General features: G+C 30.7%; 1 protein-coding gene across 1 annotated transcript; it reads right to left on the bottom strand.

Annotated features, from left to right (window-relative positions):
• Positions 1–105: 105 nt before the first annotated feature.
• Positions 106–20,684, bottom strand: LOC124361526 (nose resistant to fluoxetine protein 6-like). Its single transcript, XM_046815583.1, has 13 exons — positions 20,315–20,684; positions 18,245–18,423; positions 17,329–17,549; positions 14,300–14,379; positions 13,374–13,576; positions 11,869–12,035; positions 6,994–7,162; positions 5,951–6,144; positions 4,404–4,542; positions 2,882–3,071; positions 2,339–2,481; positions 871–982; positions 106–266 (listed from the first exon to the last, which is right to left on the bottom strand). The coding sequence occupies exons 1-13, from the start codon at positions 20,625–20,627 to the stop codon at positions 178–180; spliced, it is 2,199 nt and encodes a 732-aa protein (XP_046671539.1). The 5' UTR covers positions 20,628–20,684; the 3' UTR covers positions 106–177.
• Positions 20,685–22,834: the final 2,150 nt, after the last annotated feature.

Raw genomic sequence — 22,834 nt, 5'->3', positions numbered from 1 at the left:
TGGTAAAGTGCATTAATTTGGTGAGAACAAAGTTATTGATAATGCTGTAATGTATTTTTTAGTATTATAGTAAAATAGAAAAGGAAAAATCGTAAATATAATACAAATGCGTTAAATATTTTTATTTTAACTAAATTTATTTAATTTACACATGGTCATCAGATCATTTATTTCCGTTCAAGCCGTGTTTAATGCTTTTGGTAGTTGAATGGAAGTGGTACTGTCAGATGTTGCATTCCCAGAAAAGCGTTTTGCTAGTCTTTTTCCTGAAAAAAATATAACAAAGTTATAATCCATACACGTCTCTGAATGTTTTTTTATCATCACTAAGAAATTGAAAATATATAATTACGAACTTCATTCTCAGACATACTCCATCGTACACAGATTCGTCCATTCTGATATAAACTACCACAAAACATTTAAATTTCCTTTACATGAGCCATATTTTACTAATATGTATAACACCAAACTGTTAACTGTTAATAATAAATACAATTATCTACGTTTGCTTCGTAGTTTTATATAACTCATGACGTAAAGATTTTAACCACAACTTTACTTATTCAGTTAATTAATTTTGTGCGAATCTTAAATTTAATAGATTATGCAAATAAATAAGTTTGCTTTTTACGTTTTGAATATATAAAAAAGGATCAAGTTCACGCTAATGCGATGAAGCAACCATCGTAACCGAATATCCGATTCAAAGATCGAACCAGACCATTATAATGGTAATATTATAATATACACGTTTTGGTAAAATATTTATGATTAAACAAGCTAACCTAAAAACTAAACTTTAGGGATAACCGCTCCTAATTAGTGCCTATACACTTAAAATGATCAGTCTTTTTACTCAAAACTTACGTCTTGGACTAAAAATAACTTTCTCCAGGACCATAAGAGGTGCCTCTATCATCAGTGACAGGATGGCTGCCAAAATGGTGGATATTATTAGTTCTCCTAGGAATTTTAGAATCTGAAATGGATAATCATTAAGTTAGAACATCAGTTCTATGTACCATTAGACATTAATAGAATGGAATACAGTAAGTTATCTTGTATTTGTGTGAAATAAATATTTTCATTCATCACCATGAAACAAATTTAATTTGATTTAGAGTTTAAACTCAGTTATAATCACAACGTATAAAAGTTTAATACAAAACGCTTACGTATTGTTTCCCATATATACCATGCACTCATTCATCACCAGATTTCACTAAAAGTAAATATGTTTATAAAAGCTGTATAGGATCAATGGCGAACATTTATGTTTCATCAATGAGCTATAGCCCTTTAAAATAACTAAGTTGTGGACAAGGAAAATACAAATTACCCCAGGAAATATTTTAAATACAGGTATTATATGTATTTAAAATAATTATTTTCGGAAATTTTGTAACAAGGCGAAAGGAAAACACTAACTTAAAAGTGCGAAATTTTTACAGTATGCTATAAACTATGAGTTGAAAGAAAAAACATGTTTTTTTTTAAATATGACAAACAAATTACATATTTCATGCAGGAAGTTTAAAAAAATGATACCTAAGTTTTTCTGTTGACATGGAAAAATTCTTACGCATTTAAAATCTACAAATCTTTCGATCTATTAAAAAATATGTTAAACCGAAACTTTCCTCACAGATACCAAATATTTAAAGAAATTAACTCTAAAAGCAATGAATTAACGTGGTGTGAAACGGAATTTTTACACCTTAGCTATAAAACCGACCACGTAGGGCGAAAAGAAGTAGGTTTTTAAACATTACACGTTTAAAAAAATTAAATAACAGTTAAGACAGTTAATACCTCCAGTCATCTTTCATACTCATACTGAATAATCACATCCTTATCTTCAACGGTTTCCTATGGGTCTGATAAGTCAAGATGTTCCCAATTACTACTTAAAGGACTACTGTAAACGTGTTCTTGCGGTTTTTTTTCTTTGAAGGAAATGTCTTATATTAAATGTGACAAAACCTAAGTAAAAACCAACCCAACAGAAAAGCAGACTATCTTGATGTTAAATCATTAGACATATGAAATTCTACCTTATTAATTAGCGCCATAGACGAGTTTGATTGTTTTACTACATAACCTAATATAATAACCTGCATTAACTCAATAATTTAATAAAAATAAAGCTTAAATAATTGAGTAAACAATTTTACATTTTTTTATTAGAATTTAGTTATTTACAGGACTAGAATATAATGTATGCGTATCGCACAGAATTAATTGTATGATGTATTAACTGTAAATTGTATAGTACTATAATATTTTTGTAGAATAAACTTTAATAATATCAAACTGTATAATAATAGCTACTCACCATGTTGTAGTACGAAAAATGCTGAGGTTTTCGCATGCCACCTATGCTGTAAAGAATGACCGCCACATGTGTCAGGTAGATGCAATAAGTGAGGCGGCCTAGAGGCACCCACACAGGCAACGAGAATATCTTGTTGAGAAATCCTAGAAATATTATATCAATGGAGATTTTCTTGCTGGTTAATAGTTGAGTTATTTCTAATCTAACAAACATTTTATTTAAAGCATAAAACATTAAGTTAAAGTTAACCAAGTACATTATTATGAACTCTATTCATTTATCATAAATAAAAATGTTACATCATATATTGGCATTATTATTTTGGTGTTATAACTTGCTATTGAAGTCAAAAATCAATTGATTGTAATTTGATCAAAAAAGTTATTGTTGCATCCACCTTAAAGCAATATTTATTACCGTACAAGTAATTCCTACTGTGTAGGAATAGTAGCTAAATCTCACAAAATTAAACAGCAGCAATACCAGTTTTCTCAGTTTAGCCTAAAGTATGAAACAGTGGACTGGCACATCCGGTCCACTAACCTCCGTATCCTATAGTGCAAGCTAATATTAGCCAAGCGATACCAGCAGACCAGAACAACCTGTAGAAGCCAATGTAGAGAGAGGACTGCCAGCGGCTGTAGGGACTATCTAGCAGGAATAATGAATGACCACCAAACAAGGCCCAAGCCATAGACGCTACCGCCAGAGTCCATAGAAACGCATTTGTTACCTATAACATTATTAATAGTAATGTATTAATTCAATTAACTATTCTATTTGGGTATAATCGTATTTGTTTTGAATTATTCTATTTTATACCTGTACAGTTTGAATGTGTTAATCTGTACTGATTGTTCTTTCAGCCACCATTGACTTTTTTACTGATACCAATCATTTCACATTCACAAACTGTTACTTTGATCTGGTCAAACTAGGAGGTCTTTTGATAGTCAGGAGTCAAGATCGTATATTTTATTAAAAAACATTAGTAGAACTGAGGATGTTAGGACAATTTTAATAAATTGGTTACAGGTTTCAGATTGTAGAGTAAATGTTATAAGAATACGCAAGTATTGAAAATTAAGTTTAATAATATCCTTTTCTTAACAAAATGGTGTCATAAAAATTTTACAAATTGTACCTTTTTGTACCTTTTTCAGTGCACCAATTATGTAATAAAAGATATATCACATAAAAACTTATTTACAACTCCTAAAATTCATTTTAAACCTTATATTTTTCTGATAAATTGTCGTAGTAAACAATATATAGGACACCCAAAGTCATACAGATGGATGAGTTAAAACTACAAAAAAGTTATTTTTTATAAAAAATTATCTGGTGATTAATAGCGATTAATTTCTGGAAACATTGCATCTTTACTGGCATTATTGCTAGTATGAAGTATGTCAAAGTATATGTTATTGATATAACCAAGTTCTACCCACACCTCAGAGGAAAAGTTTCTACCTGTTGGGATAATAGGTCCCACATTAAAAATGTCCATTGCAGTAAAAGTAAAAGCACTGCGATATTAAAAGCACAAACTTCATTAAATCAGTGTTCAATTTAACATTCACTTCAAGTTTTCCTTACAAAATAACCATTCCATCAGCTGGTTATTTAATTACAGTTTCAGTTGTCATGAATGTATACAGAAATTTAAAAATCTCAAACATTAGTAGAAAAAACCAAAACTTATGATGTTACATATAGAAGAAAAGTAAAGTAATATCAATTTATTGGTCGATTAAACATTGTTTTCCTTTTTTCTTACAACACATTTTGATACGAATATTTTTAATATAAAGAAATCTTTTAAAATCAATATATATAAATAAATATATATATATATATATACACATACACACACACACACACACACACACACACACACACACACACACACACACACACACACACACACACACACACACACACACACACACACACACACACACACATATACACACGAGTAGTTAAAAAATATATATATATATATATATTGATTTATAGAACATGACACACACACACACACACACACACACACACAAACACTTACCCGTTGTAATTTAATTTGAATTTTCTTGTTTTTTACCAGGTACAAGACGTAGCCTGCAATAATCCCAATAACGTACGCTATAGTTTTAGTATGAGTTGGTAAGTATAGTTCGGCCATTTCTCTGTCAACTTTTGCAGTGCTGAAAAATTGCAATAAAATATTTTACTGGACCACATATACATTGTCTGTACAATCACAGTATTGAGAACAGTAATGATACGTATTATTTCCAATTTGAATGTGTGAAGGTCCTAATAGATACAAGTAACATTTTTAAAACCGAAATCTTTGTTATTTATTACTTGCATGTATATTACTCTCGTGGTTTGCTACGGTACAGTAGTAACTTGCCAAAGTCACACCTTTGGTGACATTTAACGCAACAACAAGCCTCTCACGGGTCACAGCTGATATTTTTAATAAAATGGCGTCAGCAACCTTTCCAGCGGTGCAACCATACAGACCAACCACAACATAAAAAGCCTGCCGCGAGACATTTACCTGACATTTGATAAAGCGGTGATAAAAATGCCGATGCAGACGGAGCGGCGAAATGTCTGGTGTTAATTTACACAAAAACGGGTCGACGACTTCTCATTGCATTTGCCTGAATTGAACAACTCCCGGGGAACCGCGAAATAGCTCAAATCCTGAGACAATGCTTTTGTAAAAACTACTGAAGATATTTGGAGGAAAGGGAATGCGGCCGTCGTCGTTGCGTTTATGTATCGGAATGTAATTGTTGAGTTTTCCAAATAACCAACACATTAACCTGCACTTTTTGAAAAGTTATTACTACCGCACGGAGTTTATTTGGGAGTTGTATTTGCCCGTAAAATCAGTCTGAGAATGCTTTTGTGCGGTGCCAATTAGTGTCTGTTGGTCAATTAGTGAGCTTTATTGTTATTGCTGATAATTTTGCTTCAGATGGAGTCGAAAGAAAATTTAGTTGAACATTTTGTATGTAAAAGTATACTAAAGTAGATAGTAACGTTTCGAAATATATTCACAATTAGTATTCAGCAGAAATATTTATAGTTCATGTGAGTTATACATAACTATAAGTTATAGTTAAAAATATAGTTAGTTAATTTTGCAATACAAAAATCTTTTAATATAGCAAATAAAAAAATAAAACGAATTAAAATATGTTACATGTATGATTCATGATTTGAATCCAACAATATCCAGCGGTACCGTCACCAGAAGTAGTTTACGTACTATATTACACAAACTGGTAAGTGATAAAGTAATAATTTAAGCTTATTATTTGTCTTTCTAATTTAAATTTAAATATTTAATTAAATTATCTTAACCATTAAATATAAATTCCAAAGGGGGTTTTTACAACGTAATTTTACTACTCTTTTTTAAGTTGAAATTTGTGAATCACTAAATTCAATGGTTTTGAATTTAAAAACATCACGGAAATTAATGTTATGTACGTTGGTCGACATGTTCAATATTGTTATTGTTAACAATAAAAAGAATCATAATATAACAAAATCGCATTGTACCTTTTTTGCCACAACAAATACTATACTTACTCAAAAGTTATAGGGATGGGTGTTTTGATGTAATCATCGTAGGCTACTAAGAAGGGAACGAAGATCGAGAGAATGATAAGCACAAACAGTATGACAAGACCGACTCGAGGTCTTCGCCCGAGGGGGTACAACACCAGAGGGGACAACCAGAACAGCTGCATGTCAGCTGCAAGATACCAGGACTGCATCAAGCACTGTAAAACATAATTTAGCCAATAAACAAACAAAGTATTTCTTAGTACACATATACGCTACGAAAAAGCACTTTGTAAAACAATAAATTTCAATTTTAAGGAAGAAAAAGAATATTATATCGGCTATATATAAATTATTAAATATCGAAACACACCGATATCCAGACATGTCTGAAAACGTTAGTTACGTTTTCAAAAAATGTAAACATATAAATATTTATAAAATCTGAAATATTTAATAAAAGCAGCGTTAATGTAAAAAATATTTAATACAAAAATTGATCTTTTATAATTTATAATTCCTTTTTTAGGTGAATCCTGTTTCTAGTAACCTGTGGAACGTGTTTGTTTCCAATTAAATTCTGAAACTTACGAACTATTACGTAGATTTATTTTACTTATTTAATTATATTCTGGTTAGTCTTATTTGAGTGATTGTTAAGTAAACGTTAAGGTACAATATTAGATACAAATTGATAAATAATGTAAACTCGTATGCCTTACCTTACTTGAGATGCTAACTTCAAATACTAATCTTACTTGATATTGCATAACGCCTAAATGCAGGCGTTCAGAATTTTCCTATTAGTTTCAACTCATTGTATTATATTCATTCAACTTTATATAAAAATGTATATAGATTAATTATATTAGCATCGTATAAGTAATTTGAAATATGATTGATAATATAATATTAACACATTATCATAAATTAAAACTTTTGTATTTTATGGTTGGAAATTTAAATACGTAGCCTATAATTCTTCTTTAAGTACTCTATGTATTCCTAGATCAGTTTTTAGTTGTAATTGTTTATTTTATTCCGTAATCTATATTTTTAGTAGTTACATTGTTGTTGGGGTTATAGTAGTTGTTGATGTAGAGAAGACTGGACCACCAATAGGAGACGCAGTCGTCTCTGGCGTGCCCGACCAAGCGGTCCCACACCGGCCCGTCCCCCACCCGGTACAGCCACGTCGCCGTCACCAGGATCATCAGAGCGTATGCGGGAGTCAGTCTGCACACAGACTATTGTTTCATCTTATAATAATATATAGAGACAGCATATTAGATTACCTGCTTAAAGCTGACTATTTAAATAAGCTAAAGCAAATAAGGCAGCATCCCCAGACGTTATTGGTTTATACTATGAAAGTTCTCTTTTTATTGATGAAAACCCTGACTATAGTATACAACTTTTAATTAATGTAATTGATTAATTTTACTTCATTGTTTGGATTTGAATTTTTGACGTGACAACGTCTTAAATTAGGTTGCGGCTCGGAGTCACTCATGAAAAAGTGTAACGCCCGGTAACGTTACGATGCCCGTCCAGTGGGTCCGCCGCACGGGATCCGCACGGGATAAAGCAGATAACTGTGGGTCCGCCGCACGGGATAAAGCAGATAACTATGTTTATTCGTGAACATGTGGAGTGCTTAGATTCGTCATTTACAACAACTACAACAATCAAGGTAAATAATTGTACACTGATATTTCATTATCGTAAACTATGATTGATTGATTAATTGTTAGATTGACACAAAAGTTGAGAAACTGAGTTTATAGGTTATGTCATACTATTGACAAATGTTGATAGTGTTAAGTAAATTATTAGTTTAAATCACTCTGCAATCAATCGTAATTCAGTCGATTGAGAAGAAACAGCGCGTATTGCTAGTCAAACATTTAAAATAACAAATTATAACCTCTAACCTGTCATAACAGTGCGACCAAACAAACGAACTAAACCGACCAATCACCACGCGCGGAGTTAGAATTTAACTGTGTTTAGCAAGAATTTCAAATTCCAATTTTTAGTAAATGTTTTATTCAACTTTACTATTTACAATAACAAATTTTAATTAATTTCAAATTATGTACAATGTTTTAGTAAACAAAATATATTTCTATAGTTAAAATTTGTGCAATTCTTATTTTCATTCAATTCCTTGTTCCTATTGTGCAATTTAATAATATTCATATCAATAAATATTCTACCGAGAAAAAGACGTTGTCACGTAAAATCTTCGCCCGTAAAACCGACTTTACAGGCAACCATAATTTTTAAGATTGAAATTTATCCTACAAATCAAATTTCCATATAATGTTAGGTGATAAACCCATGCAAATTACAAAGTAAAAGTATTTTAATTTTCCCTTGAACTTTGAATAATATTAATACTACTATCCTTAATGAGTATCATTACTTCACTAGGTTATTTAAATAGTTATAGTCACTATTAGAATTTCTAATCAAATTTGTTTTTCTTCATGGCTGTAGTGCTTTTATATTCTTTTGTATTCTTACGTAACTTAAAAATACAAAATGGGTTAAAAAATAACCTTGGATGAAAACTGTTTTCGTACGAAAACTACGTTGCATGGTAAAAAAATAAAATAGGATACTTTAATATTACATCAATAAAGATACTAAAACTAACACATTTCTAAGAGAAAATAACATATTTTGTATTTGATCAATATCGTCTAAAGTAAAGCATATTACAGTACTGGTATTCATTAGAGACCTATATAAATCCATTATGAGTGATACATAAAAGTGTAATCAAAATAGGCTTTGGTAAAGTAGATGGTATTAAACAGTTTTGTTGTTTCAGAAAAATTAAATATGAAGAACTGTTCCACTATAAATTAAACATATTGTTTAGTGTTTAACCACGAATACTTGTAATTCTATGTTAAACAAATACTCTGAGCGATTTATGAACCAAAATTGTGTACAGGATTCTTGATAATGTTTAATTAATGTTCTATTAATAGGACCAATTATTACTCATCTGATTTATTTCATCTTAAAATAAGGTAAGTAATACTTATAATATAGATATATAATAATATATAAGTTTACACTTCTATCTAAAGGAGACAAATATTAATTAGGTATATTAGATACGGGTGCACGAGTGGCGGTTGGACACGGGCCCAGAGATGGCGAGAACTCTGCTGACACCTTTTACATCATTCACTGGCTTCACCTTACTTTATAACTGCTTTTAAACAATAAGCACCTAGGTTGTTCTATTTCGGTTGTAGGAATTCTTGTAATATCAAATTTTTTACCTTTCCTAACTCCGTTAAAATTTTTCTTTCACTTGATTAGTATTTTTCTGATTCCTATAAAATACTTCTATGTAATATTAGAATTTATGTGTCATTTATGTGAATTTTGATAAAAACATGACAAAGGCAACCAATTTTATAATTTGGGGTTTAAATAAAATATGCTATTAATTTTCTATAAACATTCAGTTAAATATAGAGTGGGTCTCGCATTGAATATTTCATTAGCAAGAAGTCTCAGAGAAACGTTTCAAATGACAGTTGTACGGCTTTATCCACTCTGTCCACTTTCGTTATTGTCTTTTTATTCTCATGGTGTTCTTTGGATTCCCCTTGGTTATTCGAGTAAAAACCCATATTTTTTCTAGGATGTAAATAATTAATATTATTTTTTCTCTATAAGAGTTTCCTTTAACCGACCTAGTTGTAAAAAATAGTGAGATGTAAGACACACGCACTTTTTGAATTTTGTCTAAATCGTAGATTCTTTATAGCTACAAATTCTAGATGAGAAAAATGTTTTAATAAAATTTGTTAGATTTAGAAACTTTTATCCTTTAATTTTACACAATACTATCACATCTGACTTTCACAAGTAAACACATATTTTTACATGAATAACTAGCAGTTGCCCGCGACTTCGCAAGCAGTTTCCTTTTGAAAAACAGTACACTATATTCACGTATTCTTTCCTGTCACATTCTAAACACTCCTGAGATAATTGAAGTCGTTCCTTCTTGAGCCTCTTGGGCGCATTATGAAGGTACGAACCATATTTCCTGCCTCTATCTATCGTGGTTTTTCCTAGGTGTTAATAAGTTATTCAGAACAATTACATTATGGATGAATCTCGATAAACTAATTTGGTTATAAAGAATCAAATTCGGTCTGTGAAAATTAATTTTCTATCTAAGATATTTCCAGTGTTATTGTGATCCGATCAAGAAAATGTATCAACGAAAGCTAATTTCGATCATAAAGAAATTCTCTCAGGTTCTTTATTTCTTTCGGTTCTTTTCATTTACCTTTTGATCTAACAAAATTAGATTACCTTTGCGCAAACATTCATGGCAATGAGGTGGTTTTTACAACAGCGTTTAATAGTATTTTCATTGCATTAGAAAGTTTATTAATCATTGGTGAAATGAAAATTTAAAATTATTAATAACTTTGTCTATACAATCTGCATTACACAACAGATCAAGCACTTTACAATAATAATTTTCTAAACTTTAAATGTAAACAAATATTTCTGCCTCTTTGATGAATTGCAGCTGAAAGTGTTAACAGCTGTTAAACATCAGTTCACTTTGTATTAGGTATCGTAGTGCAGTCTGCAGGATCCAATGCAAAACACTCCAAAATCAACACCTACTTACAAATGAAAAATTACTTAAAAAACACATTTTCCAGTGGACCAAATTGTGAATCTAAAACATTCTCGAATCCCCTTTAACACACACACAAAGTTTCATCAAAATCGGTCCAGCCGTTTAGGGGGAGTTCAGTCACATACACACGAATACAAGAAATATATATATATATATATATATATATATATATATATATATATAAAGATATACAACATGTGTTTTTGGAGTCTTTATTTATTTGATTTAAATAGTCTCTGAAATATTGATACTTCAGGATAATTTCTTATTTGGAATGCAAAAAATGGTTACATTATATGTTTCACTAATATTTTTATAAAGAGATCTGATTTCTCTTCTCATACATACTTATTTGTGTAGAAAATGAATCCATGATGATATTCAACTAATCTAATAAGCTATAAAGTTCCTACAGGTTTCCATGAAAATAAAATCCCATTTCACGATACAGTTTTTCGAACAGTAAAATTTAATTTTTTACAAAGCTTTATAATCTTTATAAAAATAAGTTTATTCCTAAAGTTAATTTCTGAGGAAATATTCCAACGTTGCGGCATTTCAGTATTATTTTGCGGCATTTAAGTCAATTCTGTATAAGCCCTGACGTTTTTTTATACCAATTAATTTGAACAATTCAATATTGTAAACTTGAAGAGTAAATAATCTTACTAAGTAGTATGAGTGTTTGTTCTCCATATATGAGTTTCCGTACTTTTGTTAAATAACCTGAGAGGATTCTTGCTAATGAGTTACTTGTTAATGATGCACATTAGCTTCCTTATTATTTTAAATATCAGTCTACAAGACAGTGAAACAATGAATTGAAATTTATGTATTGTTTTGTAAAACGTCAATATAATTAGTTTGTTGTTTACTCGTAAGAACATTTTAAAAGGTCTCAGAACTTTATTTTATTTTATTAAAAAAATCTGTTATAAGAAAAATTTTCTGAATCGTAGGAATCTAAGTTCGTTAACACTTCTAATAATCAGCATTTTAAATTAATTATTGGACGATAAAAAAGTGAAAAGATAGATGAGAAACTAATCCAAGGAGAAAAAAATCACAACACGGTAAAATTTTGTAATTATAAAATGAGTAATTAATGTTAAGTTGGGTTTTAAGTAAAATATTTTATGAAATAAAGGAGTATTTGAAAAATAAAAGAAATACATTTGGTGACATTTATTTTAAAACATAATGTGGAACATTCTACCTTATTCGCAATATTATGTCACTAATAACTTACCTGACATAACGATGGACATAGGATGCTAATACGCTTAACGTACTTTTTCTAGTTGGTATTGTCTTGTTCATGTAGACGTAAGTATTGAGTATGCCACTGATGACAAAGAACACATCCACCGACAATGTAGCATTTAGGATTATCATACTGCTCCAGTTGTCTATATACTGAAATAAAATGTTTGTCAGTTAGTTAATAATTTAGAAAAAATTAAAAGCTGTTTCTTGCGCTTACTCCTTGTTAAATAACTAAATGGTTTTGTATTGTACTAAAAACTAACGCAACTTTTACAGTTTTAAATATAATTATAAACTAGAGAAGTACAGTAACTTTCTTTTATTTATGAATTAAGAGTTAGGAAGATTCTTAAAGGATTTGTGGCGTCCATTATTCGTGACGAGACCTATCTCCTATGATATAGCTTTACAACTGTACAAGATTATTGAAGGGGGTAACCACGGTCTTTCGGGTCTAACGAATTCCTCTACCGGTCACTTTCTGGCTTTGGCTACTTCTCGGTTTATGGAATAATTCATTGTGGTAACCAAATGACTAATTAACGTCGCAGTGTCTGAATTTGTTTCTAGTATAACTTTAGTAAACATTTATTTTTTTTCTAAGGGGATAGATATTTCACTGCTCCTACCTGGGTACGGCCAGGGCTTTATCCAACCTCCAGCCTCATTTTGTGAAAGTCTCGATTGGAAGGCCTTATGCCGGGACCGCAGTCTTTGACACAGACGTACTGGTCCTCCAAAATCATGAAGCTACTCAGTGACTCAACATTTTTTAAAGTTTGTAAGCAACTTCCTCAACAAAAACAAGCTTGAACACTATGAAAGGATGAGTTTTGTAAGATTTGAAATCTATTCAGGCTTCCCTCTATTTTGTTACTGTAGGCGGGGTAGCAACAGTAAAACTTTGAAAGAACCAAGGATCACGCAAGCTGCAGCTTGAAGGTGTGTATGCAACATTTAACTAAATCTATGCAGATGTTTCAGCTTGTCAAAATCTTGCTTAAAGCTTGCTTATATATATATATATATATATATATATATATATATATATATATATATATATAGATGTTTTATACACTCATATTTGACCTATTTTTAGCAGAGTATGTAACATAGTACAACATAACATTCATAATTTAATCCAACAAAAAAATTCATCCTTTAACAAAATGGCGACCCAGTGTCAAGAAACTACTGAAGATATTTAAATCCATATTTACTATTATATATACGAATACATACATTGATTAAACACAAGGTTTGGTTTAATATCTGTTTAATCCACAATGGGGTTGAAATATATAAAAAAATAGTTTTTAAGAAATAGTACGATGTGGTTTGAACAGTTAAACTAGGATTTTATTTGGTTGAATATGTTCAAAATATAGATTGTAATATTACATCTCAGTCTTCATTTCAAACTCTTCAGTTAGAGTTTACCTATAAACCTACGTAAGTATAGAGCTAAAGTGGTAGAATGAAACTGACGCTGGCCAACTTCAGGAGGTTGCTGAGAGGTGACTGAGCGGTGAACTTGACACGATGCCCGATAACCACCCACGCTATGCTGATAAACTTGAGACAATGGAGCACCTGGATGGTATCTTCGGACGAGCTTGTGTTCAGCAGGCGCTTGGCGTTGGTATATAGTGAAAATGCGATGATTGCTCGTTCACACTTTGATGGTTCTACTACAAAATAAACAATATATTTACCACATAAAGATTACTATATTATGTTAAATTAAAAGAATTCTTTGTTATTAACGATGTATGATTTGAAAAAATAATAGAATTGTAAATACTTGTCATCGTTGGTTTCTACTTTTTTAACATAAGACGATGAAAAATATTTAAAGCCCTACTAGAAAAATATTTCACAACGTTATAATTTCTATGTGGGTTCAACCGTTAATATTCTAAAAAATCCAAATTGTGTATTCATATTTCACTTTTTAGTATGATTAATATGTATTCTACTGTGTATCTTTAAAGATTTCTTAATTGCCTTAAGGATATCATAAATCTAATAAATAAACTACCCCAAATGATAATGGTTTTTATTTGTGTCAAGCACTTCCATAGGTATGGTTTTAGTACATTCTTATCATAATTAATTCAGTTACCTATAGTTAAATTGTCACAATAAGAGGCATTGTGTTATCTCCGGTATCCTTTGTCCCATAACTGGTAACTCATTGTTTGAAATTAAAAAATCACAAGCACATTATGGAATGGGTTATTTCTTACCCCACGTATTCACCAAATCGTACCAAATTAATTTAACTTGCCTTTAAATTACAAGGGAATTACCAGAAATAAACTAAACATTTTTTTTAAATTAAAGAACTTAATTTTCTAAATAAAAATCATTTAAATTTTATAATTTTTTCACATTAAACTTAAATATTTTACCTCTAGTTCTTTCATAGTTTATAGCCAGATCTACAATGGTGGACATTATGACTACGATAACAAAGCCCAACGTCACCATACTGAAACAAGTAACACATAATTTACCACCAAATTTATACAAAAGCAAAGCTAATTATTATTATTTGGAGTTATACAATCGGCTTCATTGTTACCTTCATATTTGAAGAACATCATTATTAATTGGAAATTCTCAACGTGATCAATTTTGCCGTTGACAATGAGAATATGTTTTGGGTAAAAGGAAAGCGTTTAATATATTTGGTTTAATTTACATATTACTTATATGGTTATGATGCCTTTTAAATGAAGTTATATTTACAAATAGATTCTTGATTCCACTTAACACCTTATTAAAATACACGGTTGTATGTATTGAAACAAACAACGGACATTTATCTATGAATAAAACATAAGTAGAATGTTTTATGTTTCAATTATTATTGAATAATAATTATTATGGATACTTTTATATAATGATAATACAAATAATACAAATTAATAATAATAATTGTTATTATAATTATTATTATTTAACTATCCTTTCTAATGCAGCAAATTTTTTACATTTATATTACTTTGGAAATATAGCTAATCACTTGTCCACTAGCGGGATTAGCTAATGTATTATAAACTACTCAGCAAATAAGAAGAAAATGGAGGTTTGCAATTCTAGAAAATTGTCCTTATCACATTATTCTATCTTGTAAAGTATTGATTTATAAATCTTAAAATAAAAAAAATAAAAAAAAACCAATAATTCAGTTAAGTTTAAGAAAGTATAGCAACTGTGGATTCACACCGATAATTGCAAGATAATTCACATTTAAAAACTCGCTAAAAATGAACATTTGGTTAATTCATGGTTGAAAATACTTAAATAATTAATTAATGACTCATTACTAATGACTTTTATACTTTTTATGGTTTACTAAAGTGATAATACAATTCGTAAAACCGATCTTCAGCATTTGGCCTTAACTCATACAGGGTTTTGAAATGTGTAGGAAACACCATTTTATCTGTTGAGTGGTTAAAGAAAAGAATTGAGTTTTTGTATACAGTTATACTATGGTTTTACTTGTCGTCTGGTGCCTTATGTAATTTTTGTCACTGATAGGGGACGTCCTGAGGAGGATGCAGTGAAAAGTTTTTATCACACCTATGTTAAATGACACCTCATTTTAAAGGCCATTTTTCTGAGTAAGCAGCTACAAGTTTCATCTCAAAAGGACCATCCTAGCAAAAATGGCGACTGTTTTAAATGTATAAACATTGGTTTTTGAGTGGTCAGAATCTGTTTTATTTTATTCTGCTATTACAAGCCAGTTACGAAGTGGTATTTCATTTAGTTAACTTGAAAATGACTTTTAAAGTGTGAAATAAGATTTCACACTCTAATTACACAATTGTTGTCATATAACTATGACTAGAGTATAAATGAAAATAATAACTTACAGATTTGTAAATGAAGATATGGGAATTCAAGTTCTAATGTTTTAATACGAAATTATAAAAAATTTCAAAATATTTCCCTTCCACAGTCTGCACTTCGAGTGTAGAAATTTGATACAGTGTTGTGTACAGCTTTTTCAGAAATTTTGTGTTTCTTCCATTATTCGTTGCCTCAGATCACCTAAGTTCACAAGGTTGTGTTTTGTAAACATTATTTTTCAAATGCTCCCAAAAGAAACTGCCCCCTTTCGAACGATCCATTTTGGAAGGAATATTTCATTCAAGTATTGGCGCACTTGTATTCAAAAGTAAGGTGGTGCTCCGTCCTGCTGAAAACAGACGGTAGGAAAGTTTAGACGTAATTGATTCTCAAAAGCAAGGATAATTTGGTTGTGGAGTATATTTAGGTAAGTCTCTTAGATCAAATCCCATTGATAAAGAAAGGCCCAATTACTTGGCGTACACATATGCTAGCCTAGACATTAACTTTTTGAGGACACTGAGTATGAGGCTCTACCATCCAGTGAGGATTTTCACTAGCCAAATTAGGAAAATTTAGTGAGGACTTTCAGTGGGGATTATCTACAGTCGTGCCGATTTTACGTGACCATGCAGGGAAAAAGAGACCTCGTCAGAAAAATAACTAAAGAATTTAAAACAATCACCATTTTGATCAAACTTCCTCATCATTCTTCCTCATCATTATTTCGCAAAAATCCATCCTCCTATCTAAATCATCTTCATTTAGATCTTGTAATAAATGGATTTTATATCGCTTAAAACTGATCTTCTTCAGAAAATTATGCACTGAACTAAAATGTACCTCCGGCTCTTGGGCTCCTTTTCTGAGGGAAGTATGTGGATTTTCTACAAAACTTCCCAAAAACATCCAGAGAATGTTCGTCGTTTGATACACTTTTGGGTCTTCCAGATTTTGAACGGTTTCTTACACTACCTGTCAATTCAAACTGTTGAACATGAGATATTGTATTCCTATTTGGAACTTACTCAGAAAACAATGACCTTTAAAATGAGGTATCTTTTACCATAGGCTTATATAAGAACTTTTTACTGCATCCTCCTCAGGACGTCCTTTATTGGTGATAAAACATTACATAAGACACCAAAGATAAAGAAAGAAAACCTTAGTATACTCGTATACAAAATGTCAATTTTTTTTCTTTAACCACTCAACAGATCAAATGCTGGTTCCATACATTTTCAACACCCTGCATATAATGTTTTATAATACATTATGCACACATTTTACTATCATCCTTTGTTAAATGTAGCTTAGTAAACACTGCTGTAAATGAATTTCATACTGTGTAACATGAACAAACATAGAATTAAATCGTAAAGTTACGATCGTAGAGTTACGGTCGCAGAGTTACGATCATAAGATAGGATTACATTACATTGTTTACACATTTCGAATTAAATGTTACCTTGAATATGTAATTTTTAATATTTTAACAGTGTTCCTTTTAGTGTAACTGTTTTAATTTAGCCTAATATTAGAAAATAAGATTGAAAGTTACGTTTTGGGATCTCACATTCCAAGGACCTCTGACGCATCCAGTGAGGGTCTGACATTAGTGTGACAATCAGACCCACTGACGGTAAACTCGATGGTTAAATTCTCAGATGACGTGAAGTAGTTGACGTCATGAGCAACGGTGGCCAGGGAGTGTTCCAGTGTTTGCGAGGAACAAGTGGAGGGCAAGCACAGAGCAAACGTGTACGCCAGCGAATTTCCCAGGGCAGATAACACTCCCTAGGATATTATAGTCATTAAATTCCGATATAGAATGCAAAGATTTTCCATAAATCTGAAAAGGACTTTAAAGCACGGTCAGTTTAATACGGCAGAAAAGAAGACTTTTATTTTTTTAAATACATTTTTTAACTTGCGTCTGTCACTTTTGGTTACTTAAAGTTCACTTCATACAAACCTGCCTATCGACCTATACACTTCCAAAGCTCAAATTCATCCCCGGAAAATCGGGGAAGCGTTTGGAATATGTGTATATGAGCATATAAAATTAAAGGTGGCCTCGTAAACACCTTAGTTACCATATTTTTTTTAATGTATGCTAAAAGTACTTATAAATATATGCAATAAATAAATAAAAATTTCAATTAATTTATAAATTAACCAGATTGTTACCCAATTCATCCAATGCATACATAATATATTTTAGAGTATCGACTTCTTTACGCAATACTATTTAATTTGATATAATACAGTATGAACTATAAGTAACAGTTTTTTTAAAACACCGTATGAAAACAGTTTTTATATACCTTTATGTTGACATTTAGAGTCTGCATAGTCTTCATAATTTTGAGCGTTATTAATCATTGTGTTCGACCTTGCTAAATTTTCTTCATACATTCTAGGTAGACACTATAAAACAATAGCTAAACTGTAAGAGGAAGATCAGCTCGCCATACAAGGTGTATACTTACTGGAGATGCCAGGTGTGGTACACTTTTAAAGTTAAGGTGCATAACGACCAAGCAATGTTTTCCAGTGAAGGATACACCGTCAGAGTTCACTGAAAGTTCTACGCACTCGTCGTACGCTCCTAGGTCTACCAGATTCCCGGCGAGAAGTCCTGATGGGATCTTGGAACTGGCGTCAATCACTGTATCGTAACAATTATTATACAAACTCTATTATTATAGTTTCCATTTACAATATATTAACTATAAGATTAATGTTGATTGATCAACAAACAAACTTAATTTTTATCCAGTTATAAAACATAATTCAGAAACTTGGAAAAGTTTAATAAAAAAACATACGGTAATTACTAATGATTTTAATAAGTAAAACTATTTACGGTACATATTACTGGAATAGAATGCTATTATGTATTATTATTTAATTGAATAGGCTAAATCATTCTTAAGAACTTGAAAGTTAAATCTGTGGTATTAATACGAACAGATATATAAACAGTAAATTTGAAATAAATCTACAATCATTACCTATAAATGCTAAATTCCGTATTGATTCCACCAAAACAGAGCCGTATTTTGGCATTATCTCAACGCCTCGCTCGCAAATTTGAAGATGGAGTGATATTGCCTTACAGATCCAATATCATTCCTAACAACTTTAGGTTTCAGAAGTGTAGAAACTCCACTTTTTATTAAATGACTTTATTTACTAAGTTTATTAATTTAAAACAATTTATTCTTACTTTTTTTTACTTAAATTATAGCTTATTATTATATTACAAGCTGAAAATACTTTAATACTGTACTATAAATAAGTGATAATTGCTGAACATATTTTGTAAACTAGTTAGTTTACGTTAACAAAATCAATAGTAAAATTATGAAAAATTATATATTCCCTTTATAATAATTGGTATTTGTTTACAATATATAAAAAGTAAAGCAAAGTTTTAAAAATCTACTCGGTGGGCAACGTGTACTGAAACTATAAAAATGTTATAACATGTGTACAAAATGCCAACACTGAGGCGGTAGATTCATGTGGTAAATGCAACTATCAGCTGATTATTAATCAGCATTGAAGCTACATTAATAACCTGATTTATTGTATATTAAGTGAGAGATGGCGTTCATTAAACCCCTTATTATTTAGTTTTTATTCTTCGTAACGAAATAAAATTTGGTATAAAAAAATTTATCTAGAAGGAACCCATATTATACCCAAATGCGAATTTATTTATTGTTACAATACTATTTAAAATTATATAAAGTCATCAACTTTTAAATTAATAAATTTTAATTCAGGTTAATAATTTATACACAACTCTTTGCTCTCTAGCTATATTTTAAAACTTAATTGTTGACTTTTAAACAGTGTGGCAGTTATAACTGTATGATTATATTAGGGTTTAAAAATTTTTGTATTTTAAAATGATTGTACAAACAACTCCATAATTTAAGAGTCTATTTACGGATAGTACAAATCTTAGTCTTAAGGATATGTATAAACTATCCTTAGGACCAAGAATGTATTGCTATGCGTTTAGAATTTAATATTTTGAGATGGGAGCCACTATTCATACGTTTTTTGGACTGAGCCAATAAGAAAATTTGAGTTTTAAAAGGACATTTTTAACAGCACAACTTCCTATATTCTTCCTTTGCTTGTTATCCGGGTTTTTTTCTTAAATTTAAGAAATTCTAGTTTAATTAAAGTTGTATCACATTTAAAAATACTCTTGTAACCACTTTTTGTTATTGAGGACAATTTAATATAGAGAATTTTGCAAGAAATTCTGTATTATTGAATCACTCACTGTAAGATCACAGTTTTGACATAATGTGGATCAATTGTGAATTCTTCTTTGGCAGAATATGATCATATTAAAAAATGAAACTGTTTGCTGTTACAGTCCGCCATCGGGAGATGAGACATAACCTCATCCACACTAACATATGTTTATTACTATTATTAACAATATCAATAAAAGCTTTGAACACAAAACCTGATTCAACTTATCTTAGCAATAATATTTTTAAGTATATCGACAAGTATTTATAAGTATAACTTACTTTGCAAGGCCCAAATATTTCCTTTGGCAAGATCATCAAATAAAATATTGATATCACGTGTGCATGACGTAACATTTTCTCTTGGAGACTGCATAATTGTATTGTAGGACTCATTTACATGATTTGTTTGTTTGTTTAAGTGTCTCATTCGAGAAATTATATCTAAAGAACTAATATCTTTCGATATTTTAATTGTGTCTTCGTGTACTTTTCCAAACGTCTTACGGAAATCTTCCTTTGAAACCGGATGAACACTACCGGGTAAAGCTGAAAATATGATGATGTAGAAAACACCGAACATGAACCCGCACATTATAACCACTGATCGATGTCGATAAACGTTAGAGACACAAACACAATAGTACAGGAGTTCCCGAAGTGTCATCTCGACTGTCACTCGTGATGGATCTGACAGTATCTTGACCGAGTTATCGCTTCCGTTGAAATACCCAGATTTCTTATATTAGCCGAATTTATCTTATAATAAGAACACATCTAGTCGTGTATAGATTAGCTTGGTAAAGTTGTTAGTTAGACAGGCATTCGAGGAATAATCTTATCGAAGCCTTATTTTAAGCTATACTCTTCTGTAAGTAGAACGCCTTCATTTTACATTTAACTTATTGGATATAAAATATCTTTATCGTAATAATTTAGTGATGTATGTGAGGTGTAAAAATGACGTATAATGTAATGGTTAACGAAGACAACATAAAACAATATAGACTTATCAGTATAAGATTTGTCTGGTGTCCTACAACTACATGTTTATATGTGCTGTGTTTGGTGCATCAAGACATAATAGTAGGCTGAGATTAGAGTTAGTTAGTTTTGTCCGTCTGCCCGCACGATACTTCAAGAATAAACCTTGACTTGAAATTTTGAATGAACCTTAATTTCTATATAGGCAACATCAACTTCAGTAATGCAACATTGTTGGAGTATTGAAATACCACTCAATTGGATTTGGGTAAGTGTCACTGAAGCCTTCCGCAGGCTGGCCGAATTTATCTTTTATCTGCTGACTGAGTGTAAACATTGTTTTTGTATGATTAAACAATCAGTATGTCGCCCTGTTCGCAGAGCATCTCATGAATACAATCTTCAAATTGAAATAATGAAGACTTCGGAATGCTGCACGCAACCTCAGCAAAGAATATTTTCTATATATTATTATAATATAAGTGGCCTGAAAATATAAGAAAACGGTTTTGTATTTTTATATGTATGAAGTGAAAAGTAGAAAAACTAGCAATAAACTCTTTATTGTAGGTTATTTCCTAACCAAGTACCAGTTTTAAGTATCAGTGCCAATAAAGCAAGACAATAGGGCTTTTATGAAATATAAATTTAGTGAATGTCAAAAATGAAGTTGTAATAGTGTCATAATTGCCATTCAACGATGGCAGTCCCTAATTATTATTGCCCAATAATACATTTTAAATAAATATAAGATGTTGCTATATTTATGAATGTAAATGTAAATTGAAAATAATTTGAAATTTTATCATAACAACGTTATGTAACGAACAAACCAGAATATAATTGCGTAGTTTAACCAAACATTGCAGGAGCAGTAGGTTTTATAACTATTTTTACTTTTGTAGTGTTCGGAATAGTGTAAAGGTAATAGTCACTTTTTACCAAGCTGTACTGATATCTCCACCTGTTACCTATATTTTATTTGGTGAAGCACTAAGTATGTAATTAATTTTATGGCAGCTCAATTTGTTCTTGGTGGACTTCAAAGAAGTTTAATCTTTCGAAGACACAAGTTCTATTTCTATCTGCAGCTGTGGCAGGACTCACACGTAACAAGCAGAGACAAGACAAATTGGAGACATTCCGAGCTCATATTGGAGTAATAGAACACCTCGCCACACGCACGCACAATCACACCCAACACGCGTGTGGTGGCCAGACCTAGCTAACGAATTCTGGCGGTTGTACTTCCCCCAGCTAATTGTTACAGAAGAACTTATTTCCTTGGCATCATCCACAGCCACCCACACAGCTTCTTCTCAATATATCAAAGAGACAGCTCTCAAGGTATATTTATCTTTTCAGGTAAAGCGTAATTATTTTAATATGGTTATTAAAATAAGGACGAAGCGTAAATATATTACACAAATATTTCATAAAACAGCATAAAATGTGCTTTTGTATTTATGCTTTACTTGAAGTACGGAACTGACTGCATTATTTAAAAAAAAAAAACCCGAAGAATAAACATGAAAGTAGTACAAATTATTGTCTAGGTGGAATTAAAAACTGGGGAGAAAAGCTATAGTTACCTAGATAAAAGCACCAACGCTTATATACCTTATCGTAATATTTACTGTAAACTGCGATTGCTTTAATCCTTGTGTTTCTTTTTAATGTTCTCCTGGCTTTATTATTACTCTGTATGTATTGTTCTAATTTAGGTTATATATAATGTTAGTGATAATGGTTGGTCTTTTTTAAACAAAACATATTTTTTTAGGAAATAAATCAACACTCTTTCTAATCTCTTCATAA

The sequence above is a fragment of the Homalodisca vitripennis genome, chromosome 4, assembly GCF_021130785.1.
Source record: "Homalodisca vitripennis isolate AUS2020 chromosome 4, UT_GWSS_2.1, whole genome shotgun sequence".
NCBI lineage: Eukaryota > Metazoa > Arthropoda > Insecta > Hemiptera > Cicadellidae > Homalodisca > Homalodisca vitripennis.
The sequence above is the reverse complement of the archived record's forward strand: the minus strand, read 5'-3'. Positions and strand labels throughout refer to the sequence as shown.

Excerpts from the sequence above, each read along its gene's own strand:
- LOC124361526 (XM_046815583.1), bottom strand. The coding sequence starts at position 20,627 with ATGTGCGGGTTCATGTTCGGTGTTTTCTACATCATCATATTTTCAGCT. Across the intron at positions 14,380-17,328 it reads GCGTCAGAGGTCCTTGGAAT|TATGGTGACGTTGGGCTTTG; the intron begins GTGAGATCCCAA and ends TACTTGTTTCAG. Across the intron at positions 13,577-14,299 it reads AAACTATGAAAGAACTAGAG|TAGAACCATCAAAGTGTGAA; the intron begins GTAAAATATTTA and ends TTTATTTTGTAG.